The sequence below is a fragment of the Hyaena hyaena genome, unplaced genomic scaffold (genome assembly GCF_003009895.1).
Source record: "Hyaena hyaena isolate Hyena2069 unplaced genomic scaffold, ASM300989v1 scaffold_144, whole genome shotgun sequence".
Lineage (NCBI taxonomy): Eukaryota > Metazoa > Chordata > Mammalia > Carnivora > Hyaenidae > Hyaena > Hyaena hyaena.
The window spans coordinates 108,456-132,493 of record NW_024080776.1 but is presented as its reverse complement, the minus strand read 5'-3'; the positions used below and the strand labels follow the sequence as shown (position 1 = coordinate 132,493).

General features: G+C 57.6%; 1 protein-coding gene across 1 annotated transcript in view; it reads left to right on the top strand.

Annotated features, from left to right (window-relative positions):
- Nucleotides 1-21,131, top strand: part of HIVEP3 (HIVEP zinc finger 3) — a 59,085-nt gene extending 37,954 nt beyond the window's left edge. Inside the window, exons 3-6 of the mRNA XM_039238735.1 lie at nt 6,439-6,614; nt 12,948-13,034; nt 17,652-18,553; nt 19,527-21,131. Of these exons, the coding sequence (XP_039094666.1) occupies nt 6,439-6,614; nt 12,948-13,034; nt 17,652-18,553; nt 19,527-20,339 (1,978 nt within the window). The 3' untranslated portion in view covers nt 20,340-21,131. The remainder of the gene's footprint in view (nt 1-6,438; nt 6,615-12,947; nt 13,035-17,651; nt 18,554-19,526) is intronic.
- The last annotated feature ends 2,907 nt before the right edge of the window (nt 21,132-24,038 follow it).

Sequence of the window (24,038 nt, the reverse complement as noted above, 5' to 3'; positions counted from 1 at the left end):
AGGTGATTTCATAGCTGTTAAGCATCCAAAATTTGTAACATGTGACGTGAGTTCAAATTCTAGCTGTTAACATACTGACTGTGTGGCCTTGGGCAGGTTACTTAACCTCGCTGTGACTCTGTTTTCTCAGGTGTAAACGGGGATGCGTACAGCCCCTGTCTTAATGGGCCGCCATGCGGTTTAAACGAAGTAATGCCTAGAGAGCTTTTTAAATGGTGCTTGGTACCCAGAGAGAGCTACATAAGGGTAGACTGATAGTATTCATTTCTTAAAAATCTGTATTTGTGGTTTTCTGGAAGACCCGGAAGGTCTCCCCACATCATGCAACACATGGCTGGAAAGGTGTAGCCACTGTCCCTCTAGAGAGGGACTGTACCCTGCTTTTCAGCCCACTTCACCCCCAGCGCCTGCTACCTCTGCTTCCTCAGTCCTGTTGCCACCTTCCCCATCTAGTGCCCCGAGCCTCCATTTGTGCAGGAATAAATATATCTACTTGTTTTTATTGGAATAAACATGGAATATCGAGTGGATAAATATGCTCATTTTACAGCACGTCATACAGTAGCTGTTCTGGACGTGTCACAGGCATGCAGGAGCCATGAACTGCCTCGTGCTCCGGGTCTCCCAGCATGTTTATCTTCCCTCTGGGTGAACAGTGCTAGTGACAGGGAGCTCACTACCTCGCAGAGAGCTTCATTGCTCGATCTTTGTCACATGCAGAGCCGAGAACAACTCGCCCATCACCTTGACTGAAATGCATTTAATTTCCACCACATCCCCTGTTCTGGGACCCGGAGCAGAGTGACGTGCCACATACACCGAGTTCCAATGCGCTTGGTGGAAGCTGCAGTTTGCAGAAATGCCTGCAGAGTCTAGAGCTGCAACTCGAGGTGTCACGTGCCAAATGCTCGCAGTCCGGGCGCTTGGCATCAGCAGGTACAGGATTGGAGGAGAAGCCTCCAAAGGCAGGAGGTCATACCGTGTCCTGTGTAAGCCCACTGGGGTCAGATCTGGGCTCCAGGCTCTGCGTCGCCACTTTCTGGCTGCCTTGTAACCTTGGCAACTCAACCTCTCTGCGTCTGCTTCTCTATGAGGGGGATAGAATAGATGCTCTTGAAGATCCTGGCACCTCCACACCCCTCCCGTCAGCCTTGTTCATTGCTTGACCTCAGGCGGCAGAACTGAAAGCTGCATCCAGGCGGGGGTCTGCGACCGCTAGTGCCATGGCCATTGTCGGACTTGCCGGCTCTGCAAGGCCCCTTTGCTGCATGGCCATCACAAGTCTGGACCTCAGCTAGTTAAGCTGTCTGGTCTCAAGATCCTTCTAACTAAGACATTCTGGAACTCATGGAAGCAGCTGTTTTTCTCTAATAACAAAACTGAACATTTCCCAGACTGGCTGATACCTCTAGCTTGTCAAGGAGGCAAAAGACAGGCAGGTGGTAGGGCTCAGAGAAAGTTCTCCCTGTCCTGGGAGCTGTGAGTCAGCTACATCCAGGCCTGTCTGCAGGGACTGTCTTGTGGCCCCAGAACAGGCAGGGGGGTCCGTCACTTCTCCCCCTGGAGGAAGGGGAGCCTTAGGGAGACGGGGAGGGGCCAGCAGACCAGGGAGGCAGGACCGTGCCCCTAGAGGCCCCACCACGGCTTTCTGGTTTCCTGCCCCCGCTCTCTGCAGGGCACTTTTCTATAGCTGTCAACACCTGTGGGTCCCACCCAGCGCTGGCGGCCCTTTCAGGAAGGGCTGGGTGGAGAATGACGCTGTTCTTGTTTGTCTGCAGTGTTACAGGGCTCTGGAGATCCTGGAGAAGGAAAATGCTAAGGAAACCTTGAGCAACATCATTTAAAAGTATTTGTGCAGCAAGTCTGTGCAGGGATGGGGAGCTGGGCAGAAAGATCGCTGATGGGCTGATCTTGGCCACATCACTTAAACTCCTTGGGCCTCAGTTCCCTTTTCTGTAAAATGGGGCCAATGGTATAAAGTGCTGATGGAAAGACTGGTTGAAGTCAGGCATGTGGCAGTGCTTGGTGTATCTCAAGGCAATGAAGACAGATTGTTTCCCAGGGACAGGAAGTGACCTGCCCAAAGTCACCCAGCAAGTTCAAGCAGGAGCCAGAACTTGGACCCAGGTCTCATACTGACCTACTTCCTGGGAGCAGAATAGTTGCTACTGGGGAATGGGGAGTGTTCGCCAGTCCATCACGGCTGGGCGGGCCTGGCCATGTGCCGTGCCCGAGGGGAGGCCTCAGCACTGGGCTGAGCCTGTGCTCTAGCCTCCGAGAGTGGGGATGTCAAGGCTGAGAGTCTGATTATAGCAGACCTGGGGAAAGAAGGCCTGGGTCTGGCTTCCTTATGGGCAGCCGAGATGTGCTGAGCACTCGCTGGGAGTCAGGCGCGGTGCTAGGCCCTGGGGATATGCCAGCAGCTGAGGCAGACACGGTCCCTCCTTCACGAGGAGAATGGGGACCACCCTTGTGAGAAGACCAGAGCTTGACAGTGTGAAGGAGGAGCAGGTGGCACCCCCAGGCTCAGAGGTGGAAGAGAGGGCTCCAAAGGAAGGGACCTTTTGGCAAAGTCCTGAAGGAGCAGAGGAGCTGGTCAGATGGAGGCAGGGGGCGGAAGACCAGAGGAAAGGGACTCTGAGGCTCCGTGATGTCTGGCATGGTTGGGAGTGGGGGTGTGGAGAGGTAGCAGGGGCAGGGCTTTATCCTGAGGTGGGGGGGAGCGTCGCCCCCAGGCTGTGAGGAGGACTGTGTGTGCAGGGAAAGCCCCCTGTGGCCGCTCTGTGGAGAAAGGACGTGGCCGCATTGGGGAGAGGCTGGTGGCCCTGGCTAGTCGGGGCAGGAGGCAGGACTCCTTAGACCACACTTGGGTGGCAGCGTGGACTGAGTATCAGGAGAGAAGGCAGCGGAGACACTGGGGGCGGGGAGCCCAGGCTGCCGGCCTCACCAGCCACAGAGGTGTACATTCCATTTATGGAGAAGGGGACCCAGGAGGAGATGGTACTAGAGGAGGGATGTGGGGTTCTGGGCAGGTGGGTGCGAGGTGCCTGAAGACCACCAGGCGAGGTACTGAGGGGACAGCTGGATGTACAGCAGAGAGGCCAGGGCTGGAGAGAACAGGGTATTGGCACCTGGTGGCAAGTCAGGTGTTCACAGAGGGGGTGCACCTGGGAGGGGTGAAGAGAGGGGAGTACAGGCTGGCACCTGGAGAGGGGTAAGGAAGGAGCTTGCAGAGAAGGGTCGCCATGCCAGGCAGGTGCCTCTGGGAAGCGGGCACAAGGGCAGACAGGAAAAGGCAGCTGTCCTTTGGATTTAGCAACCTGGGACCTGGGCAAGGACGGCTGGCCAGGGAGGCTGGACTGTGGGGGCTCAGGAAGGGGGATGGTGGGGAGGCAGAGACAAGCAAGCGTGGACCATCCCCTACAGGCTTGGGCCGAGGAGGGAGGCAGAGGGAGCAGTAGCTGGAGTGGGTGCGGGTCCAGGGAAGCTTTGAGGTTGGTTGGTCGGTTAGGGACAAGATTGAACTGAGTGTGTGGTCCATGATGGCGGAATGTGCCAGAAGGCAGAGGCCAAGGCCTCTTCTTGTTTTCGATCCTGTCCTGAGTGGTCATCTTCCTCTCCATGAACCAGCACGTCCCAAATGCTGATTCCCGAGGATTTCCAGCCATGGTCTGGGCATTTCTTCAAGCCCTCCCCCCAGGCATCTCATACTCAGCAAAGGACTGGAGCCCTGCATTGCTTCCTTCCAAGCCCACAGATGGTATCGCTTGAGCCAGCCAAGTTGAAAACTCTGATCTTTGCTTCTGCCTCACTGTGACCCCTGCCACCTCCAGATGGCCGCCTGCCCCAGGACATGCGCCTCTTACAGGGACTCTTCTCCTCCAGACCATGCCCGGTGCTGCCAAGGAAGCATCTTCTCTCAAGACTTTATTTTTAAGACAACGCTGATTGAGTCTAAACTTCTTAGCACCGCATTCAAGGCCAATGGAGATGGTGATCCGGTCGGTCCTGCCCAACCCACCTCATTTGCCTTCATGCACCAAATCCTACAGGACTTTTAACAACCTCCTGCCTTTGCCCCTGGTCCCTATTGGGACCAGCCTCCATCTCTCGCTGTCCATCCTGGCCCCTCCCAGCAGGCTGCACCCACATTCCATGGTCAAGGCACAACCCTTGAAGGTTCAGAATCCTTTCTGTGTGTGTGTACGCATAAGCGTGCACCTGGGGAGACCACTTGTGTAGGCTTGCTGTGGAGGAAGAAATGGGGGGTCTGGGAGTAGCCTCGGTAGATGGACTCCAGTACCTGATTATGAGTTGGCTTGAGCCTAGGGTGGAGCCCAAATACGGTAGAAGTCAGAGGGGCTACGGGGCTAGTGCACAGCGCCCACCACAGCAGCGGGGTGGAGGGAAGGGGGACACTGAAGGATGCCTGTGTCAATGGAAGTTGGAGCGGAGGGAGGGGGTCATGGACCCGGCGAATGGGACTGAGTGGAGGTTGATGTCCAGGTGGCAGCGGGGCCTCTGATGCTAAGAGACCAAGGCATTCTCACTTCTTTCTTCTCTGGCTGGGAAAAAGGGCGCTCCGTCTCAGAGTGGGTCCCGGGGGCAACAGAGGGACACAGGAATTGAAATCGGGTGTGGGTAGCTGGCTGGGGTCCAGGAGTCCTGCTCTCTGAAGGTGAACCTCTGTTACTGGGAGACAGACGTCCCCCGTTTGCCCATAGGGTGCCCTTCACACGAGCGACAAGAGTCGGGTCTCCCCACCAACCACCCCCACTTCATTCCTCCCCCTCCCCCCGCTGAGCACAAGATACCACGTCGCCTTGGATCAGGGGAGTTGGCCCCTAACTGGAAGGTACTTGCAACTGGCCGGTCAGGGCCTGTAAGGGGAAGAAAAGGTGGTTTCAGACAATGTAAGAGGCATCCGCTGGCCAAAGCTGAGGTGACAAAAGCCAGGGCCCATAGGGACCTGTGGACTGCAGTCCATTGTGAGAGAACGTGTGTGTATGAGTAGGAGTGTGTGTGGGTGTGCATGCATGTGTATGTGTGAGCACACACGAGAGCGTGTGAGTGTGAGAGTGGGGAGGTGGTGTGAGTGTGTGTGTGATGTGACCCCTCTGCCGCTGCCTGCTGGCTCCCTCCCTTGAGTCCCTTCTTCCAAGTCATCCTGTGACGTCCTGTCAGCCATAAGCCGATGGCCCCTGCAGAGTGGGATTGAGTCCCAGCTGCCGTCCCAACTTCCTCACCTTGTCCCAGCCTCCTCCCTGCCCCTCTGCACCTGTTCGGAGTTTGAGTACTGAGGCCCCTGGGCAGAGACATAGCATGCAGCGGGAGTGAGGGGCACAGGCAGGCCTCTTGCGTGATGCTGGGGGCAGACTCAGCCCAGCAAGAGGCCACACCTCCCCTAAGGCACCCATGCCATCAGACCCGCACCGCCCCCCCAGGAGGCGCTCCCCCAGCCCCATCATAGCCTTTCCTGCCCCTTCAGGAGACGTGAACCTCTATAGCATCAGGCCGACAGGACATTTTGAGGAGGGTCGTATCGAGTGAACCTCCAGGGCTTCCTTCCAGGTGGAAATAAGAGCATTCTGATTCAGGTCCAAGAACATTGGTGGCCCTGACGCCGGGCAGGGGGGGCTGGCTGCCCAGGAGCCACCCTAGGAAAGCTCTTGGCCCTGCTCCCGTGGCCCTAGGGGATCTCTGGACACAAGGTGGCTGGAATCTGGGTTCTGAGAGCTTTCCGGCTCATCTGGGGATAGGGTCGCAGAGAGAGTGCAGGGCTCCTGGTTTCTCGCTCTGAGAACAGGGAAACGACGGCCGTTCCTCATACCTCCCCTCACACCAGTGTTTTTGGCACCTGTTGCCCCTTGTGAGAGGTGGATAGTCTTTGGGGCAGGCGGATTCAGATCCTCCTTCCATACCTTTCTGGCGGTGGAAGCTTGAGCCCAGAGCTCCTAAGGGCTCTTGCTCGTGACTGTCATTTAATTTGTGTAAAGTGCCCAGCACAGAGTGAGCACTCGGCAAATGGTAGCCGCTAGAGCTGTGGTCATTACCTTCTGTCACTCTTGTGTTACTCCGGTGGCCCCGAGTGGCTGTCCTTTGTGGGCAGAGGCTGGTGCAAGGCTGGCTGGGGAGCAGCGGCCCTCTGCCAACCGGGGGCTTCACTTCCCGGCAGGAAGCACAGGGTCTGCTGCCTCTAGAGGGAAAAGAGGGGGCAGCCCTACCTGTCGGAGCGCAGGGCAGGTTCAGGGGGTCCACGGTGGATCCTCGGGGCGACCACCTCCACCCCCGCCCTGAGGTTTTCTCTCGTCCCGCGTCCTCCTCTCCCGACATCCGTCACGGGCTGGACGCGGCTAGGAAGCGTGTGCATCTTCCGAGGTGGGAACCAGCCTCTTCTCCTCCTTTTTTTTCCTTTACCATGACGCCTGTTGCTCATAGGTACAAATCAAACGAAGAGTATGTATATGTGCGAGGCCGCGGCCGAGGGAAATATGTTTGTGAGGAGTGTGGAATTCGCTGCAAGAAGCCCAGCATGCTGAAGAAACACATCCGCACCCACACTGACGTCCGGCCCTATGTGTGCAAGCACTGTCACTTTGCTTTTAAAACCAAAGGTAAGAGACAGTCAGCTGGGGCGCTGCCCCTGCCCGCTGTAGGGAGCTCCTCTCTGGGAGCCCTAGCACAGAGCTCAGGGGTCCAGACCTCTCCGCCTGGGGCCTGGGGCACCCCCCACTTCCCGGGCTCCCCAGTGGCAGCACAGACGGCTCCAGACTGGGCAGCGGCGCCCCCTGGCGGCCGCAGCCTGTCACTTTGGATCCCACACCGCTCCTCCACCTGCGCGCTCTCCCCCTCGCCGCCTGATGGCGCTCTTGCACACGGTTCCTGATTTTGATTTTTCTCTCCTCACCCCGTCCTTCCGCATGTCTCCTTAGCCCTTCGTCCACCGATCTGGTGAACTCCAGCATCTACACTTGTCACCGCCACTCTTGCGTTTGGAAATCCATTCCACTCCGAGCCACTTAGCACACTCGCATGGTCACTTCTCATGGCAGAGCTCGCCCCTGCCTCCACCCTCCTCACCACTCAGACCATGTTCCTGCCCACCCGGCTCCTCTGCAGCCCTCGCCTCCGCCCCGGCTGGCAGCCCTTTGCGTTGGGCCCTGGCCACACCCCGAAGCAGGGTCAGCACGGGCCCTGGCAGTCATCTGAGAAAGGAAGAAGGACCGGCCATTGAGGGGATGGGTTCCGCTGAGCTGTGATAGGAGCTGGCGGTGGCCTGGCCGGCCGTGAACACGTGGGGCCGAGTCCCCGACACTTGGATCAAGCCCTTCCCCTCCCCCCCTTGCGTTGACTGTCCCCGCAGGCCAGGCAGTGAAGACAGTGCAGCTGGCCCATTGCTTCCTGGTATCGGAAAGGGCGGACAGAGGGGAAGCCGAGGAAGGTCTGGGGCGCTCAGACACCCTCAAGGGCTTCAGCTTCTTGCGCGTTGCAGATTCTTGGGTCAGGGTTCTGGCATGAGGGCCCTTGGCTTCTCCTGCCAGCAAGTGGGGGGCCTCCATGCTGGCCCCACCAGAGCCTTGTGGTGTTTCTGCAGAAAGACCTGGAGAGCAGATCCAGTTTAGCCACCCGTTGACCTTTCTTCTGTTGGTAAAGCTGCGCCCAGCGAGAGACGTTGGGCCGCAGCTTTGAGGAGGCCCCTCTGAGTTCGCCAGCCTTCCTCTCTTCCTCCACCCCTTGGGGGCCCCTTCCGTTCTCTCTCTTCAGGGTCAGGGGGCAGCTCACCACATCCCCTGGCTCCTGGCCCCTCTCTGACCGAGTTCTATCTCTGGTCTCCTAACCCCGTTCACCGAGCCCTGCCCTCCTGTGCCCTCTGGCATTCTCAGGGGACCTCGAACTTTCCCACCGAGACTTGGGTTGGAATGGAGGCGCCCTCCCTCCCACTTTGTTTCTCTGATCTTCTTCTCTCTTGGCGTCCCATAAACAGTGTTCCAGAAGGTCCCCAGAGGGCAGATAGGCCCGGAGCCCGGCCCCCTCCCTCATGGTGCCTCCAGTCCCAGAGCCCTGGCATGTCGGAGGCAGCACAGCCCCGCCTGACTCTGCCCTGGGCGTGGGCTCTGTCTCCCTGTGTCCCCTGCAGCCTCACTCCCTCTGGCCTTGGGCAGCCAGTGGACCTTCATGGAGAAGAGAACTGGGAATAATTAACTGATAATCTAACAGAGTAAGAAAGACCTCTTGTCCCAACCCCCCTTGAAGGTAAAGAAAGTGATCCCTCCAAAACCAAGTGGCTGTTAACACTAGAGCTGTAACTAGAACCCAGGACCCCTATCTCAGGGCATCACCACCATCACCTTCCTGTCTGGGAGCAGACCCTCCTCCGTTCGCTGGAAGGAGCAGCAAAATCAGGTGGCTGATCACGTGGCCTCTGGAGTGGGTCACAACTGCTACTCCTATTACCAGGGTGCATCTAGGGGACCCCATTGTTCTGTTCTCAGTGTGAGGAGCCCCGTCTTGAGGGTACATCCCAGCCCAGGCCCGTTCGGAGCACCCCTGTGCCCAGCACACAGAGAACCATCTCGGAGAGCCTTCACCTCCCCACGTGAGACTAGAAAGCCCTTCCGGCTAAGTTCTCAGCCAGAGCAGTCTCTCCAAAGAGGGGTCCCTCTTCAGGCCCCCCTGCCTTTTTGGAGAGAGAAGGTCTGTTTTTGTCAGGGATGAGGGAGGCCTGGTCCCTGGCAGGACTTCTTTTCCAGCAGCTCTTTTCATTGGAAGACATGCCAAGCCTACCCACAGTCCCTACCCTGGAGGGACCAGAGGGTGTAACCTGAACATAGGAGGGCACACACCGCATGCCCTGGGGTGTGGGGTCCTGGGTGCGAAGGTTTGCCCAGGCTGCCCCAAAGGCCAGGCCCAGGGGACTGTGTCCCCAACCAGTGATCAGGAAGGGTTCTGAGCTCTCTTCAAATGTTCATTGAGGCTTCTGGAAGACAGTACCTTCAGAGCCGAAGCAGTAAGCGAATCTGAAATGGTAGAATCTCAAACTCTGTGACTTCAGAGAGGGATGGGTTGGGGGTGGGTGACGGCAAGCTGCAGCAGAGAAAGCTTGCTGCAGGCTCTCTTTGCGCACCTGGAGCGGGGGAAGAGCAGCACACGGAGGTTTCTGTTCCTAAGGGCCGTGTCTTCCTGGAGGCGTGGCCTTCAGCCACGCCAAAACCTCAGGAGTCTTCTCTTGGCTCTTGACTTCCTTCCGGCTGCCACCCCCTCCCTCACCTCTCACCCTTGGGCTCCGGCTGGGCCTCAGGACCCTCCATCACCACCACCTGGCTGCGTCCAGGCCCGGAGAGCCCTTTCTGTCCGTCTCTGTCTGCCTGTCTGTGTCTCCGTCTCCGTGTTGGACATTGTGGTGGCAACTTGGGCCTCTGGGCGCTAGCTGAGGCGCCTCAGTGGGTAGTGCCGGGAAAGGCTGCCGGGATGTCCCTGTGGAGGTCCGGGGGTGGGAGGCCTTTCCCCTTCTTAGATGGTTCCCAGATGCCAGCAGGGTGTGCTGTGTACAGGCCCTTGCGCCGGTCGCCGCAGGAGATGGAGATGATGGCTCTGGGCAGGCCTGTCTGTCAGGCCTGCAGGGGCGGGAGGAGGGTGGTTGGTTGGTCAAAGCTGAATGAGGCAGAGTCATTGGATGATGCTCTCAGTGGAAGTCCCACCTCTCTTCCAGACACTCCTCATTTTCCATCCACTTGCCTTTCTTCCTTCACTCCGGGCCTGTGGGGGCTTCCAGTGAGGGGTGGGACAACTGTAAGGAGCTGGGGACTCTGCCTGGCAAGCCAGGGCTCTGCCCCTATGACAGAGAAATGGTGTCCACCAGAAAAGATGTCTGCTGCCACTTGATACCCCTCCCTCAATTCACAGAAGAGGTCCAGGGAGGGGAAGTCAGGGCGGGCACCGGATAACACTCGGGGCTGCTCAACCAGCCTCCTCTCCGATAACCCACACAGCCTGTCCCGGCAGAGTCCCCTCAGACTCCTTGACTCCTCCCTGTGGCCTCCAGGGGCCACTGACACCCTCTCCTGGGAGCCCCTGAGCCCAGCCTGGAGGATAAAGCCATTTGCATCTCCATTTCAGCACCTCTGTCCTCCACACCCAGCATGGTGCGTGGCACAGTCCCTGGTGCTCCATAAAGAGTGACCGTCATGGGGGGTGGGGGCGGGCACACAGTATGGGAGGGAAGGAGGTTCCTCGCTGTGAGCGTCTGCTCTCTGCCAGGCACACCTACAGCTACTCAACATGCGCTCTCTCATCAGCTCCTCCCGGCATCCCCGAGAGGTAGGTATTACTTGAGAGTTGCAGGAATTGGGGCTCAGAATGTTAAGAAACTTTCCCAAGAGTGCACAGCTATAGCACGTGGCAGAGCCCAAGCTCAAACCCAAGGTCCATACGCTCCTAGACCAGCCCGGGTTGACTCTGCCAGTACGGAGCAAGCAAGAGCCCTGGAGTCCTGAAACCTGGTTCAAAACGGGGCCTTGTGCTAACAAGGGGCCTCGGCTGGGGGATTCATTGTGTCGGTCCATGGGCACCCTCCCATGACATCCCGGCAGCTGAGACAGTCAGTGATCTTCTCTAATGGCATCACCAGCCCCGGGGCCCAGAGTTAGAGCAGAAGTAACAGAACCCTGGGCTTGATGGGTTATGTGGCCTGAGAGGCTCCTTCCAACACTTTGCTTCTGAGATGAGGAGAGCACTTCCCACAGGCGGCTGTTGTGCACCCATTGTGTGCTTGGCACCCAACTTGGTGAAAAAGAGACCTAAAGCTTCCTGGCAGAACACATACAATAATGTCACAGCCATAATGAGCAGTGTTCATAGTCCTCTGTGGTCAGGGGCATGAAGGGACAGTGGGCTGGTTTCAGAACCTGAGGGAACCATTGGTATCTCTAGCCCATGGAAGCCCCCAGCTGCCTTTACCACCCCTTGACGTCCTACTCAAGCTTTGCTTGCTCGTGACAGTGAGGGCAGAAGCCCCTTATATTAGATAGGTCCTCTGTGGGGACCCTCTGGCTCCAGAATGTCTCTGGAAGTTAGGACTCTGCTTCCCCTTTGGCCAGGAGTAGAAGATACAGGTTTCTGTCTGGTTATATGATGAGAATCTTGGTTGGGAAGTATACAAACGCAGACTAGGAGTAAAGGGAACAGCGAGGGAAGAAACAAGTGTCCTTCCATCCCTGCTGCCCTTGACCTCAAGGAAGCCCAGGTTAAGGTTCCCAGCAAAACAAGTGAAGCTCCTTAAACAAGCAAACCCCTACAAGTTCCTTAAAATTCTCTGAATGATTATGAAGCACCCTTCAGTTCACCCATGGGCTCTCTCCTACTCGCCTGCCCCTCCATCCGTCTGTCTTCCCATCCACCCATTTCTCCATCTACCAGTTTGTCTTCCTGTCCATGCATCTTCCCATTTCTTTTCTCCTCCTGTCTGCTCCTCCCTTTCTCACATTTGTTTTACCACCAATCCATCCTTCCATCCACCTTCCCCATCTTTTATACTCCTGTCTGTCCCTCCTGCATGTTTATGTGCATGTAGCCATTGGCCAGTGCAACCCAACCAGCCATCCCCCCATCCGCCCATGCCTCTCTCCTCCCCTCCAGTGCTCCAGCTGCCCATCTGTTCATTAACCCATTTTCCAACTATCCTTCCATTTCTTTGTTTCATCTAACCACTTACTCCCCATCTGTCTATCCATCTGCCTATCAAATCATCCAGTGTCCTGTCCATCTGTCCTTACTCTTCCCGTTCTTCTTTTACCCCGTATCTCCTCTTACCCACATACCCGCCTACCCATCCATCCATCCATCCATTCACTCACCAGTCTCTCAATGCACCTGTTCAAGCATCCATTCTTCTCTCTTCCATCCATCGATTCAAACTTGCGGATCCATAAGCTTAGTGAGACAGACCGCCTAACTCAGGGAACCTATGGTTATTATATGAACGATCATGTGGACATGTAGCGATCTGCAGGGCAACAGTGAGAACAGTTTGGAGGTGGCCTCCGAGCCCAGAGGAGGATCCTCCTAGAGCTCTGCCTCTCCTTCACAGAGTGCTCCTGCCCACAGAGGATTAGGGTGTGAAGTACCGTGCACACACGGGATGAGCTGAAGGTGTTGCTACCTTTCCCGATTCCACAGAACTTCTGCCCTGCTTATCAGCTGTGGGGCTGGACTGCCCACGTCGGGCTGGAGTGGGCAGAGCTTTTGCCCAGCCTTCTCTGTCTATACCTTACCTGTATCTGCACTGCACAGTGACCTGGGGGAAACTGAGGCCCAGGACACGACTCCTCTAAGGAAGTCAGGGCTTGAGCCCCAGCTCCGTGGCTCACGAGTCTCTGTCCAGCAGACTTCAGTATACCTTCTGCCCTTTCTCCATTTCTAACAGAAACTTTGTCCTGGGTCCTCTTCCCACACCCTGTGGGCTGCCCTCAACATGGCCGCCGTTAGAAGGGCATCCTACCCACCACATCGGTTAACAGGAGCCCTCCGTCATCCAGTGTCTGAGAAGGCCAAATATTCTGCCCCATGAGTGCCACCAGCTCCTGGGCCCAGAGTTAAGCCCCAACCCAGAAAAACCTATCCCACATGAGTTGTCTTTTAATTTCTTTTTTGCTTGTTTTCTAACCAGCATCTCACCCCCTCATTATGCCCTCTGTCCTCGCACAGACCCCATGCCCACCCTCCCCCAGCCCCCGTCTGCTGTCCTGAACGGCGGCCGTGGTGCACGTCTGAGCGCCCAAGCACCTGGGCAGAGGGATGGCCCGGCCCCCGCCCGGCCCCTGCGGCCAGCAGGGCCCTGACTGGTCTGCGAAGCCACAGCCCGCCAGCCAGGCACTGCCTCTGCGAGCCCTGGGCCTGCCCTGGCCCCTTGCCCTGCGGCCAAGCCTGAGTCTGTTCTCATTTCTTTCCAGGGAATCTGACTAAGCACATGAAGTCAAAGGCCCACAGCAAAAAGTGCCAAGAGACAGGGGTGCTGGAGGAGCTGGAAGCCGAAGAAGGTAACGAGCCCGCCAGCTCCCTCCTCCCCCTCCTCCTCTGCCTGCTCTGTCCACCTGTCCCTTCTCCCCCCTTCCTTGCCTGCCCTCCAGTTTCCCACCTGCTGGCTGATAAAGGTTAAATTCACAGAGCGATCGCCCCTACTCTCCATGCACTTGCCGTTCACACTGTGCAGCCATGGCTCGTGTGCATTACAGTCTACCTGGCAGGGGGTGGGGAGGGGGAGTTGCTCAGTGAATGTGTGCTGAGTGCACAGGTGCTCAGTGAATGTGTGCTGAATAAACACGTGAGCAATTGTAGTCAACATTGACCGAGCACCCACTATCCATCAGGCGCGTTCAAAACCACATGCCGCGAATTGCCCCACAAATCCTCGCGGTGGTGCTGTGAGGTGCATACTCATACCCTCCATGCCCGCACTCTCACCTACAGACTCAGGGCGTGGGCCTGACACCTGGACCTTTGAGAACTTGAGGAGCAGGAGAGCCAAAGCCAACCCTGACAGACCCTGTCACCTCCCGGCCTCATCCCACATCCCAGCACTGCACCCCAGCCAAAGTCCTCCACCAGCAAAAGGCATTTTAGAGCCCATTTCTGAAAAAGACCCAGCAGAGAAGTTGAAGTTCAAAGGCCCTGCCCAGCCACAGCATCCATGGAGGGGGGTGGAGGGACTTTGGCGGGTGGACAGGCAGTCCTGCCTGCAAAGGGAGCTCAGGGAAGCCAGAGACATTCCTCCTGTCTGTCCCTGGAAACTTTTTGACCAGATTCCCTAAAATCAGAATCAGGACTTGAGTGTCACAAAGAGGAGTGAGTGAGTGTGTTTGTGTGTGTGCACACGTGCGCACATGTGTGTGTGTCTGACTTCAGGATGTATTTACAGTCTTACAAAAAGAGGAAAAGCACATTTCCTTTTATTTATTTTTTGTTTGTTTTTTTTTAAGCTTATTTATTTTAAGAGAGAGAGCGTGAGCAGGGGAGGGGCAGAGAGAGGGGGAGAGAGGATCCCAAGCAGGCTCCATGCTGTCAGCGCAGAGCGGGCCCCAGGGCTCAGACTCACAAATGGTGAGATCATGACCTGAGCCTCAGCTCGGCTCAACCAAGAGTTGGATGCTTAACCAACCAAGCCACCCAGGCGCCCCGATTACATTTCCTTTCAGGTGGAATACAGCACTTTTACTGAACTAAACCCAATGAATGTGGGGCTGTTCCCCGCAAAATGAGAATGTAGGGTTACCATATTTGTCAAGAATGTACATTAGGCCACTTACACGTGTTGTCCCACTGAGTCCTCGTAACTAACTAGTGGTAGAAGCTTGTGTTCCCCATTGTAGGCTAAGGCAAGGAAAGCTCAGGTAAAGGCAGTTGCTGAAGGTCACACAAAAATGCCAGCTCCACACCACCCCAATGCCTGGTGGGCTAGACTTGGGGGGCCTGAGCCCAGAACCCTCCCCAGGTGAGAGTCAAGAGGTTGCAGCTGGCCCCACACACCAGGGGCCCACTGAGGGGCCCAAGGCTGGTCCCCTCTCCCAACCTCATTTTCCCAATGAGGCAAAAAAGGACAACCCTACCCACCTAGTTTGAAGATGAAATCAACGCATTTATTCTAGAAATATAACTGCTGAACACCAGCCCTATAGGCCCTGTTCTAGGTGCTGGAGATTCCACAGTGACTACAACATAGTCCTGTCCTCTGGAAGCCCACATTCTCAAAAAGAGCCGGACAATGAACCAACGTGGAATAGCACAGGGGCAGTGAATAGGAAGCAACAACATAACTGAGTGAGGGGCTGAGAAGTGTAGGGAGGGATCTCTCTGTTAGGATGGTGTGAGGAGAGGACATGGAGGGAGAGGTCAGGAAGCCAGGTGGAGAAGGGCTCTCCCCTTAGAGGGAGCAGAAGGTGCAGAGCCCCTAAAGGATCAGAGTGGGGGAGATGAACTCAGGACAGGGACCATGAATGGCAAAAGAAGAACTTGGTGATGCAATGGAGTAACGTCCCCCAACTCTCAGTGACTGTGTGCAGAGGCGGTTAAGAAGAGGTGCCTCTGTAGGCAGTGATCAGGCTGAACACATGTTGGCTTGGACTGGGTGAGGCGTGGCGGGGAGAAGTGGAAGGATTCTGGAAACATTCTGCAGGTAGAGCCGACAGGTTTTGCCACCACGAGGGGGCGCTGGTGGTGCCATGAGAATAAAGGAGCCAAGGGTGATTCCGAGGTTTATGGCCTTAAGAAACCGTGGAAGGACGGAGATGCTACTTGCCGTGATGATGACGATTCAGGGAGGAGCATGTCTGTTAGACGCCTAGTGGCCTTGGGGAGCACAGCCTAGGAACGATTGCCTCCCGGTGGCCGGGCCGCGCTGCAGCCTCTGACAGTGAGGAGGTGAGGCACCAGCGCCACCGTGTGGCCAGAGCTCCTCGGTACCCTCGAAGGCATCTCGTCTTTTCCGCAGTCCCCAGGCCCGCTCTGGGCTTTGTGGAGCCTTGATGGTGATCCCAGCAGCAGACTGGCGGCCCCATGAGGGGTGCTGGGAATGGGCCGCCTGGGCAGGGGCACCCTATACCCCTGCAGGAGCCCAGACATGGGGAGTAGGGGCCTGGAGAACCCTGTTCTGGGCAGAGGACCTTTAGCTCCCATCATTTCTACTCTGGGTACCTAAGGCAGGCCACTCTGGCCGCCACTTACTCACCCCTAAAGAAGCTGATTAGGAGCCCTCCCTGGTGGATGTCAGGAGACACTAGTCTTGACTCTCCTTCACCAGTAGTACTACCTCTCTGACCATCAGCTGTGAGACACTGGCAGTGCTGCCTGTCCACTAGGGTACTGGGGTACTTGAGATATTTGCTAAGTTGTCTTGCATACTTAATATGTGTCAGCCCCTCATGATTCTCCCACCAGCTTCATGGGGGGGCTGTCGTTGCTCTTACCCCCATTTTACAGATGAGGAAACTGAACACAGAGAGAGAAAGCCGATTATACATCATACAGCAAGGAAGGGTAGAGGAGGGATCCAAACCCAGACCATTTCCTGCTTCTCAATGCATACCATCACTTTTATACTGGCGGTGTAATAACGCAAAGGTTGTAAATCTTTGTCCTGACTCAGCCACTTCTCCCTGGGTGACCTTGGGGAGGAAGCACTTGCCCCCCTGGGCCTGGATTTCCCCATATGTAAATGAGGGGTGAGGCTAGGGGAACTTCTGGGTCTGAAATAGGCCCCACTAAAGTCCTAGGTGAGGCCTGGGGCAAACCTGCAACTGTGTGTTTTGCACCCTCCGCCCCCATCCACATCCCTATGGCCTTCCCCTCTGCTCCCAGCTGCCCGGAGACCCAGCCCTTGGTCCCTTGGCCCGCCCTTCACCTGCCAAGCCCAGGCCCACCCCATAGTTTTTGACCCTCTCTCACCTGTTTCATGCATCTTCCTACCACGTACTGAGCTATTTAGAAGCATGGATGCTGGGATTCCCAGCCCCGGGACAGCTGGACATGGTGGAGTGTGAGAGCCTGGTTGCGTCAGTGGCCAGGGTCAGTTTGTCTGTCCAGCTTTTTCGGTCAATGGGGGGACAGGTGCGCGTGTGTCCAGGCAAAGCGGTGGGGCTGGCGAGGTGCCTGGAGACAGGCCAGCAGGACCCAAACCCTCAGGAGCCCGACAGGTGGGCCAGACGTTAGCCGAGCTGTCCCCGGAGTCTGCTGCCCATAGCAGAGAGGCCCAGCTAGACTGGTGTTGTGGGAAAGGTGACCTGGATGGGTGGGCCTCCCCCACCAGGAACCAGACCAGGAGGCTAGGACTTCAGGGCCCCCCTTCCTCCTGGCTGGGGACAGCGTCCGTTCTGCCCAGTGCAGCAGGTCCTCCAGACCAGAGTGGCTGGGACAGGGCCCTGTTCCGCAGGCGTCGGCCAGCTTTGCCAAACCACCCCTAGAGGCCAGGACCTGCCACCTGCCAGATGCTGTTGCACCTTCCAGCGGCTGCCTGGCCACGGTGGCGGATGTACGCGCTGCTGGGCCGGGCGGCATGGCTCCTGTGTCCCAGAATAACAGATGTCTTTAGGACGGTATGGAGCGGCCATAATGGGAGCCATGTCTCTGTGTGAGGCGTGTGTTTATTCCTCGTAGCAAGCCCTGTGAGGTGAGGCTGCCCCATCCGTTTGACCCAAGCACAGCAAAGTGACTTACATGGCTCATGGGGGAACGAGCACTGAAACACCCACGAAAAAACAAACTGACAAAAAAGGCTTGTCTTTTCTGCCCTGGTTCAATCCCAGCCCTTCCACTTACCTTACCTGAGCATGTTACTTAACCTTGCTTACCTTGGGTCCCTCGTTTGCAACATGAAGATAAAAACCATGCAGATCGCACGGGATCATTTGAGAACCAGCCGAAACAACACACAGGAAGGCCCAGGAACTGAGCCTGGCCCAAAGTAGATCCAAGGCAACTTTCGTTCACCGCGATTACTTACAAAGCGTTCCCATCCCTGCCACGGCCCCCACCCTCTCCCCAGTCTTGTGCCACTGACATAACTGCGAGGCCCGGTTTGCAGACAAGGACACGGGCGTAGAGGGCGGTGGCGTAGGGCTGGCAGTGACCCCAGGGTCTCCTGTGTCTCCCCCTCCCCACCCCAGGAACCAGTGATGACCCGTTCCAGGACTCGGAAGGGCGAGAGGGCTCAGAGACCGTGGCGGAGCACCAGTTTTCAGACCTGGAGGACTCGGACTCGGACTCAGACCTGGATGAAGATGAGGATGAGGATGAAGAGGAGAGCCAGGACGAGCCACCCGGACCGGCCTCGGAGGCAACCCCGCCTGGCCCGCCAGCCCCTCTGCCGGCAGACTCCTCCCCCGCCCGGGGCCCTCGGCCCCCAGACGCCACCTCTGGCAACCAGGCCACGCGGGGCAGCTCGGGCTTGGACGCTGAGGGCTGGGCAGCCAGCAGCTGCCCTGCGTCCAGCCAGAGCGTCCTGTGCCTCCCCTGGCTGGGACCGGCCCCTTCGGGCCCCCTGGAGAAGGACACAGCCTCGGCCCTGAGCTCCAAGGCTGTGTCCCCAAGAAGGCCGTGGTCCCCAAGCAAAGAAGCAGGCAGCCGCCCAGCACTCACCCACAAACACTCACTAATCAAAAGCAACTCGTCTCCCCAGCGACACTCACCGGCTGGAGAGCCACAGGCCTCAGCCTCCAGCCCGCCGGGCCCCCAGACAGGCCCTCTCCCTTGTGGGTCTCCAAGACTCGAGCTGTCCCCTCTCACCCCCCGCCCCCTGGGAAGGGAACTGAACCCTGGAGTGCATCCACCCCCCGAGCGCAAGGGGGCCCCGGATCCGGGCCCCCCCAGACACTCGCCCACCAGGAGACAGTCCCCGGGCCAGGCCGAGTCACCGCCACGGTCAGCGCTGCCAGGGAAGTGGACCTGGGCTGGGTCAGTGGGCGAACGCGGCCCAGGCTCGGGGCTGGCCCCGTGGGCCGTACACCCGCCCGCGCCTCTACCTCACAAGCTTCTCGGCAGAAGCCCCGAGACCTGCGCCTCCACATGGGTGAGTTCCTGCCCCCGAGCAGCTGGGGCGTTCATCCCCGGTGGGTGGGGGGCCACGGTGTGCTCCCCCCTGAGGCATCAGACCCGTAGTTACACAGCCCTGCCAGTGTGGTGATTGCTAATGACATAGCAAACGTCGGGGGGCCCTTCTGTGCCAGCCACCGGGTAGCCAGCCAAGGCAGGCTCGGAGGCAGCAGAGCACGGACGTCGGGCCGGCCTGGGAGGCAGGCGTAAACCCTTGTGCCATTCCCCTCCCATCTCCCCAACCCCACGCCTCCAACATTGCTACCATCAGCACCCCCAGAGACACCACAGCTGACACCACCATCCCCAAGGCCACCTCTGCCATTGTTACCCTAACACGCTCTTGTCACTGCCAGGCCAGCCCCCTCAGTACTGCCACATCAGCAGAATGGCACCATCTTGTCACCACCTCTGCCGTGCGACAGCATGACTGTCAACTACCCTTGACCTTCCAGTGCCTTTGCTGCCACCATATTGTCACGGGCCAACACCACCACTCACTGCCAGCAGCATTGACACTGTCACTCAGAGACTTGAACCCCCAGAGGAGCACGGGCTAGGAATCTTCCCTTGGGTTTTAATTTTGGGGTCACGTTACCATGCCCTGTGGGGGGAGAAGGTAGAGAGAGAGCATGGAGTGGAAGCTCACGTGCAAGGGTGGAGTTGGCTCACGATGGTTCTAAGAACCCGAGAGAGGGCCAGGCGCCTGGCCGACAGGCTGAGGCATGAAGCCCGCGGGGCCTGCTGTGCTCGTGGTCATTGCGGGGCTGGGGACGGCCCCCAGCAGCACAGTGCAGCTCGTGGGCAGGGAGTCGGAGCTCCGCCCTGCCCAGCTCGGGCAGGACTCGCTGTGTGGTATCGGGCGAGCCCCCTCCTCATCTTTAGGCCTGGGGGTCTCCGGGTGCCAGCACGCAGCCCTTGCCTTACCCTGTCTTGTTTTATGACCCCAGCAGAAGGCGGCGTCCCGGAGTCCCTCCTGCTCACCTGGCCCAGCTCATCCTCCCTCCTCCCGACCCTTCTGGGCCCCCCACGACTTCCACGGCCACACCCCAGCCCGGACCGAGGAGAACATCTTCAGCCACCTCCCTCTGCACTCCCAGCACTTGCCCCGTGCCCCGTGCCCCCTGATTCCCATCGGCGGGATCCAGATGGTGCAGGCCCGGCCGGGGGCCCACCCCACCCTGCTGCCGGGGCACACCGCCGCCTGGGTCAGCGGCTTCTCGGGAGGTGGCAGTGACCTGACAGGGGCTCGGGAGGCCCAGGAGCGAGGCCGCTGGAGTCCCACCGAGAGCTCGTCGGCCTCCGTGTCCCCTGTGGCTAAGGTATCCAAGTTCACACTCTCATCGGAGCTGGAGGGCAGGGACTACCCCAAGGAGAGGGAGAGGACGAGTGGGGGCCTGGGCAGACCTCCTGACTGGGAGCCCCGAGGGGCCGAGGTGCCCGCAGAGCCTGTGCCCACCCACAGCCCCCACACCCCACCTGAGGCCTCACCCCGGCTGTCCCACGGGCGCAGGCCAGAACCCTGGACCCCCCGCTTGGAGTCACCGCGCACGCTGGCCAGCCCTGCGGCCTCGGCCGCCTCGCCCCTGGACCGCAGCAGTTCCGTAGGCTGCCTGGCAGAGGCCTCTGCTCACTTCCCAGCCCGGAGGAGAAACCTCTCCGGGGAACCCAGGACCAGTCAGGGCTCCCCCGAGCCCTCAGGAAGTGGGGGGCCTGGGGCACCTCCACATCAGCCCAAGGACGGGGGGCCCCCAAGCACTTAGCCTCTCTCCGACAGCTTCAGCATCTGGCTTCCGGTGTTCGGCAACAGATGTTTCCAGCCAGCTTCCTCGAATCATCTTGCTCTCATGGGCTCCCTGTCCCATCTGTCCGTCTGTCCAAGCAGCTTCTGCTCAGCCCCCAACTGTTCTGTCTTCCCACGTATGCAGTTACCTGTGCCTTTTTCTATACCTTTTGTTGCTTGAAAAGAAACAAAACACACGCACACATAAAAAAAAAGAAAAGAAAAGAAAGAAAAAAGAAACCCACGAGGAGTCAGAGGCTGTGAATATATTGTGCTTTTTTGAGAAAGGGTGCAGGTGGGGGCCTCACCCTGGGCCACTGTGGTCTGCAGCCACCACCCCCCCAGGCTGGCAAGAGGTAGCCATTTGCTGAGGGAAAGGGGGATTCACTGGAAGAGGGGGAAAAAAAGCAAGAAACGTTTAAAAACATGCATTAAATGTAAAAGCAAGCACTCCTATGTACAGATGTTTATGTTTCCTATTTATTGCAGCTTTATTCCACCCCAGCCAGTGATCACCCTCCCTGCCAGCAGAAGGGCCAGTGGCCCAAGGCAGAGAGACACCGGCAGGGGGACCCCACTCAGCATCCACGGGCAGGCCCAGAAGAAACCCCAACTTTCTTGTTCCTGGGGAAAAAGGAATGTTACCTTTCCTAGGACTTCGACACAAATTCTAGGAGCAGATAGATGGTAGGAGCTGGTCGGTTGCGTTCCCCCAGGGCTCCCTAATATCCAGGGGGTCTGAGTCACGGACCCCTCCTGGCATCCTGACAAACTCCCCCAGCCCCCTCCCCTCCACCCCTCCCCTCTACCCCCTACCCCCAGCCCCTAGGCTGCCAAAGGAGCCCTGACTGTTCATCTCTTGGGTCCTGAGCACCTGACTGAGGCCTTGCTTCAAGGATCCAGCTGCAGGCTGCCTCCCTTATTCTAGAAACTACCCACAAGGCTGAAGTGGCAGGGCCCAGCCCTTAGGGGTCAAGATCCAAGGTGCATCGCCTTGCCATTCCTGAGGCTGGGGCTTGGGTTTCGTTTCATGTCTGGTCCCTAAAGTTCAAAGGGCCCTAATTCCTCCATGGCTGGGCTCTTCCAGTGCTCAGCACTGGAAGTTTACAGGGACCTGTTTGTGGACTTCTCTTCAGTAGGACTAGATCCTGCCCCCTACCCCCGTCCCCACCTCACCCACTGTCAGGCCTCCACTACTCCCAGGAAGTACCTAAAACCATGACCGGTGGGAACTGTTTTTAAATCTCTTTAAAAATCACACACACACACACACACACACACATGCGCGCGCGCGCACGCACGCACGCACACACAAGAGAGAGGATGGTGTTTGGGACTTCTCCTAGCCCCCTCAGATTCTCTTGACCTAGAAGAACTGTCCTAAGCCCATTGAATTCTTCTCCAAATCAATCAGTACTAGCCAGTGTCTCCTCCCTCTTTCCCACCTCCTCCTTCAAGAAGCCTTCCTGTACTTCCTGGAGCAAAACCCTGCTTTGTAAGAAAAATTATAGGACCAGAAATTAAAATCCCACGTTGACATGTAGAGCCCTTGTTTACCCTGTCCTGAGAAGGCTGGGTTTTCTCCCATCTTTCCAGAATTTTTTTTCTTTAGTTTCTCCAAGGAAGAGAAAGCACGGGGACCATGGTCCTGGCCCACCCAGGTGAGGTGCGGATGCCATGTTACAGAGCAGGGGACTCCCTGACCACTCCCCCGTCCTCAGCCAGGTGAATCCTGACCTGGTGGAGTTGTTTAGGCAGGACCCTGGATGAGGCCATGATTCCCCCCTCTGCCAGTTCAGGGTCTTTCTCTGCTTGGCCTCTGCTAAGTAGACAAGCCAGCCCAAGTTCAGCCTCAGACCACTGTCTTGTTTCCCTTAGGCTGCTCTCAGAGCTAAGACACAAAGGGACCAAGAGGAAAGGGCGCCCCCTGGGGGTCTGGTGGGCTCCGGGGTGCTGGGGGTAAGGTTAGCAGAGGTGCTCAGCTCCCTGGGCCAGAGTCCAAGGCTCCCGCCCATCCTGGGAGAAGGCCAGCAAGCCCAGCCTTGACCATATGGGCACTATTTTGGCCTCAGAGGAAGCGGGAAGGTACCAGGGCCGGGTTATAGCCCAGGCTTTCCTCACCTTACCTCTCTGCCCTACCCTTGGAGGCTTCTAGTGCTGGGGCCTGAGAGCTAGATAAAGAGCATCACTTCAGCCCAAGTTTGAAACCTTCCTGGGCAAGATTCTCCAGCGTAGACTTACAAAGTAGTAGACAGGGACCTCTGCTCGATGAGCCCCTGACCTTGCGAGTGGCCACGCCCCTCTCCCCAGCCATGCACCCCCAGCTCCCCTGTTTGCAGACAGTGTGCCTGCTGAGGTCTCCTTCCTGGGAGACCCAGTCACAATGTGGCCGACAGGTGGGAGTCCTCGGGGCCACTCCGGCCCACAGGCACAGGCAGAGGGGACAGCGACCAGGTCACAGGGATCCATTTCTCAGTAACAGGGACACGATGCATAAACAGAACCTGGCCAGCGGGCTGCTGCCCCAGACGGCTCCCCAGAGGGATGGAATCAATGCCACCAGCCTGGGACACATGTCACCAGGCACAGTGCTAATGCCTTCTGCCAGACCCTGTCCCTGCTCCCCCAGCAGAGACCCCAGCACGTGCGTGCGCACGTGCGCGCGCGCGCACACACACACACACACACACACACACTCCTCCATAATTTTGGAAAAAGACTCTCACTCCATGCTGTCCCCGGGGCCCCCTGTCCCACTTCCAACCACATCCGCATTTACAGTTGGTCTGTGAGCCTGCTGTCCCTGTTCAGAAAGGCAGAACAGAAAGCAGTGCCGATTGGCTGCCAAAGACACCTGTTGACGCTCTGCCAAAATGTGCCGGGCGGCCATTCCTTGGTAGTACCGGCCCACTCTGGTCCTTGGGTGCCAGCAGTATGGCAGGAACCAAACTGCAGAGGGTTCAGAGCCAGCCCTCGCCTTCTGTTGGGGAGTCCAAGACACTTGGCCCCCAGGCCTCCCCTCCAGGATGCCCTTCGCCCTCAGCAAGTTCAGGGTCATTCTGGGTACCATCCTCATTCCCCTCCGAGGCACCTTTTCCCAGGCCCTCCACCCTTGGCTTAGACTCTGGCCCAACCACTGAGACCCTCCAGGACGCTGACAGCAGCAAACTGCCCACTCTCCCTTTTATGTCACCTCCATCCTCCAGACCCAGAAGTCCCTCTGCCTCCCTCCGTGGGAAAACATTGGAAAGAATTAGCTTCCAGATCCCTGTAGCCCTGTTCCATTCTCACCCTGCACTTCTGAATAGGAGCCAGCAATATATCTGAGCTGAACTGCTCCCCAGCCCTTTCTCAGAAAGAGAAAATCCTTCTTAAAGCAAAAGTCCTGCCTTGGAGACAGATCTGCTGCATCAACCAAGGGGAGAAAGTTCCCGAAGACCTGTCCCTAAAAATTCTGCTTCCGTGTTGTGGCTCCAGTCTGCTGTCCATTAGAAAACCGCTTCGGCACTTACGATCACTTTACTAAACCTAGTGTTGAAAAAAAGAAGAAGAAAAAGAGAAAAGAAATAGAAAAAAGAAAGGTGTAGGCAAATGTAAGATACATGCTCTCTGTAAGATAAATATTTGCCTTTTTGTTTTCTAAAAGGTGTATGTATTCTGTATGTGAAATTGCCTGTAG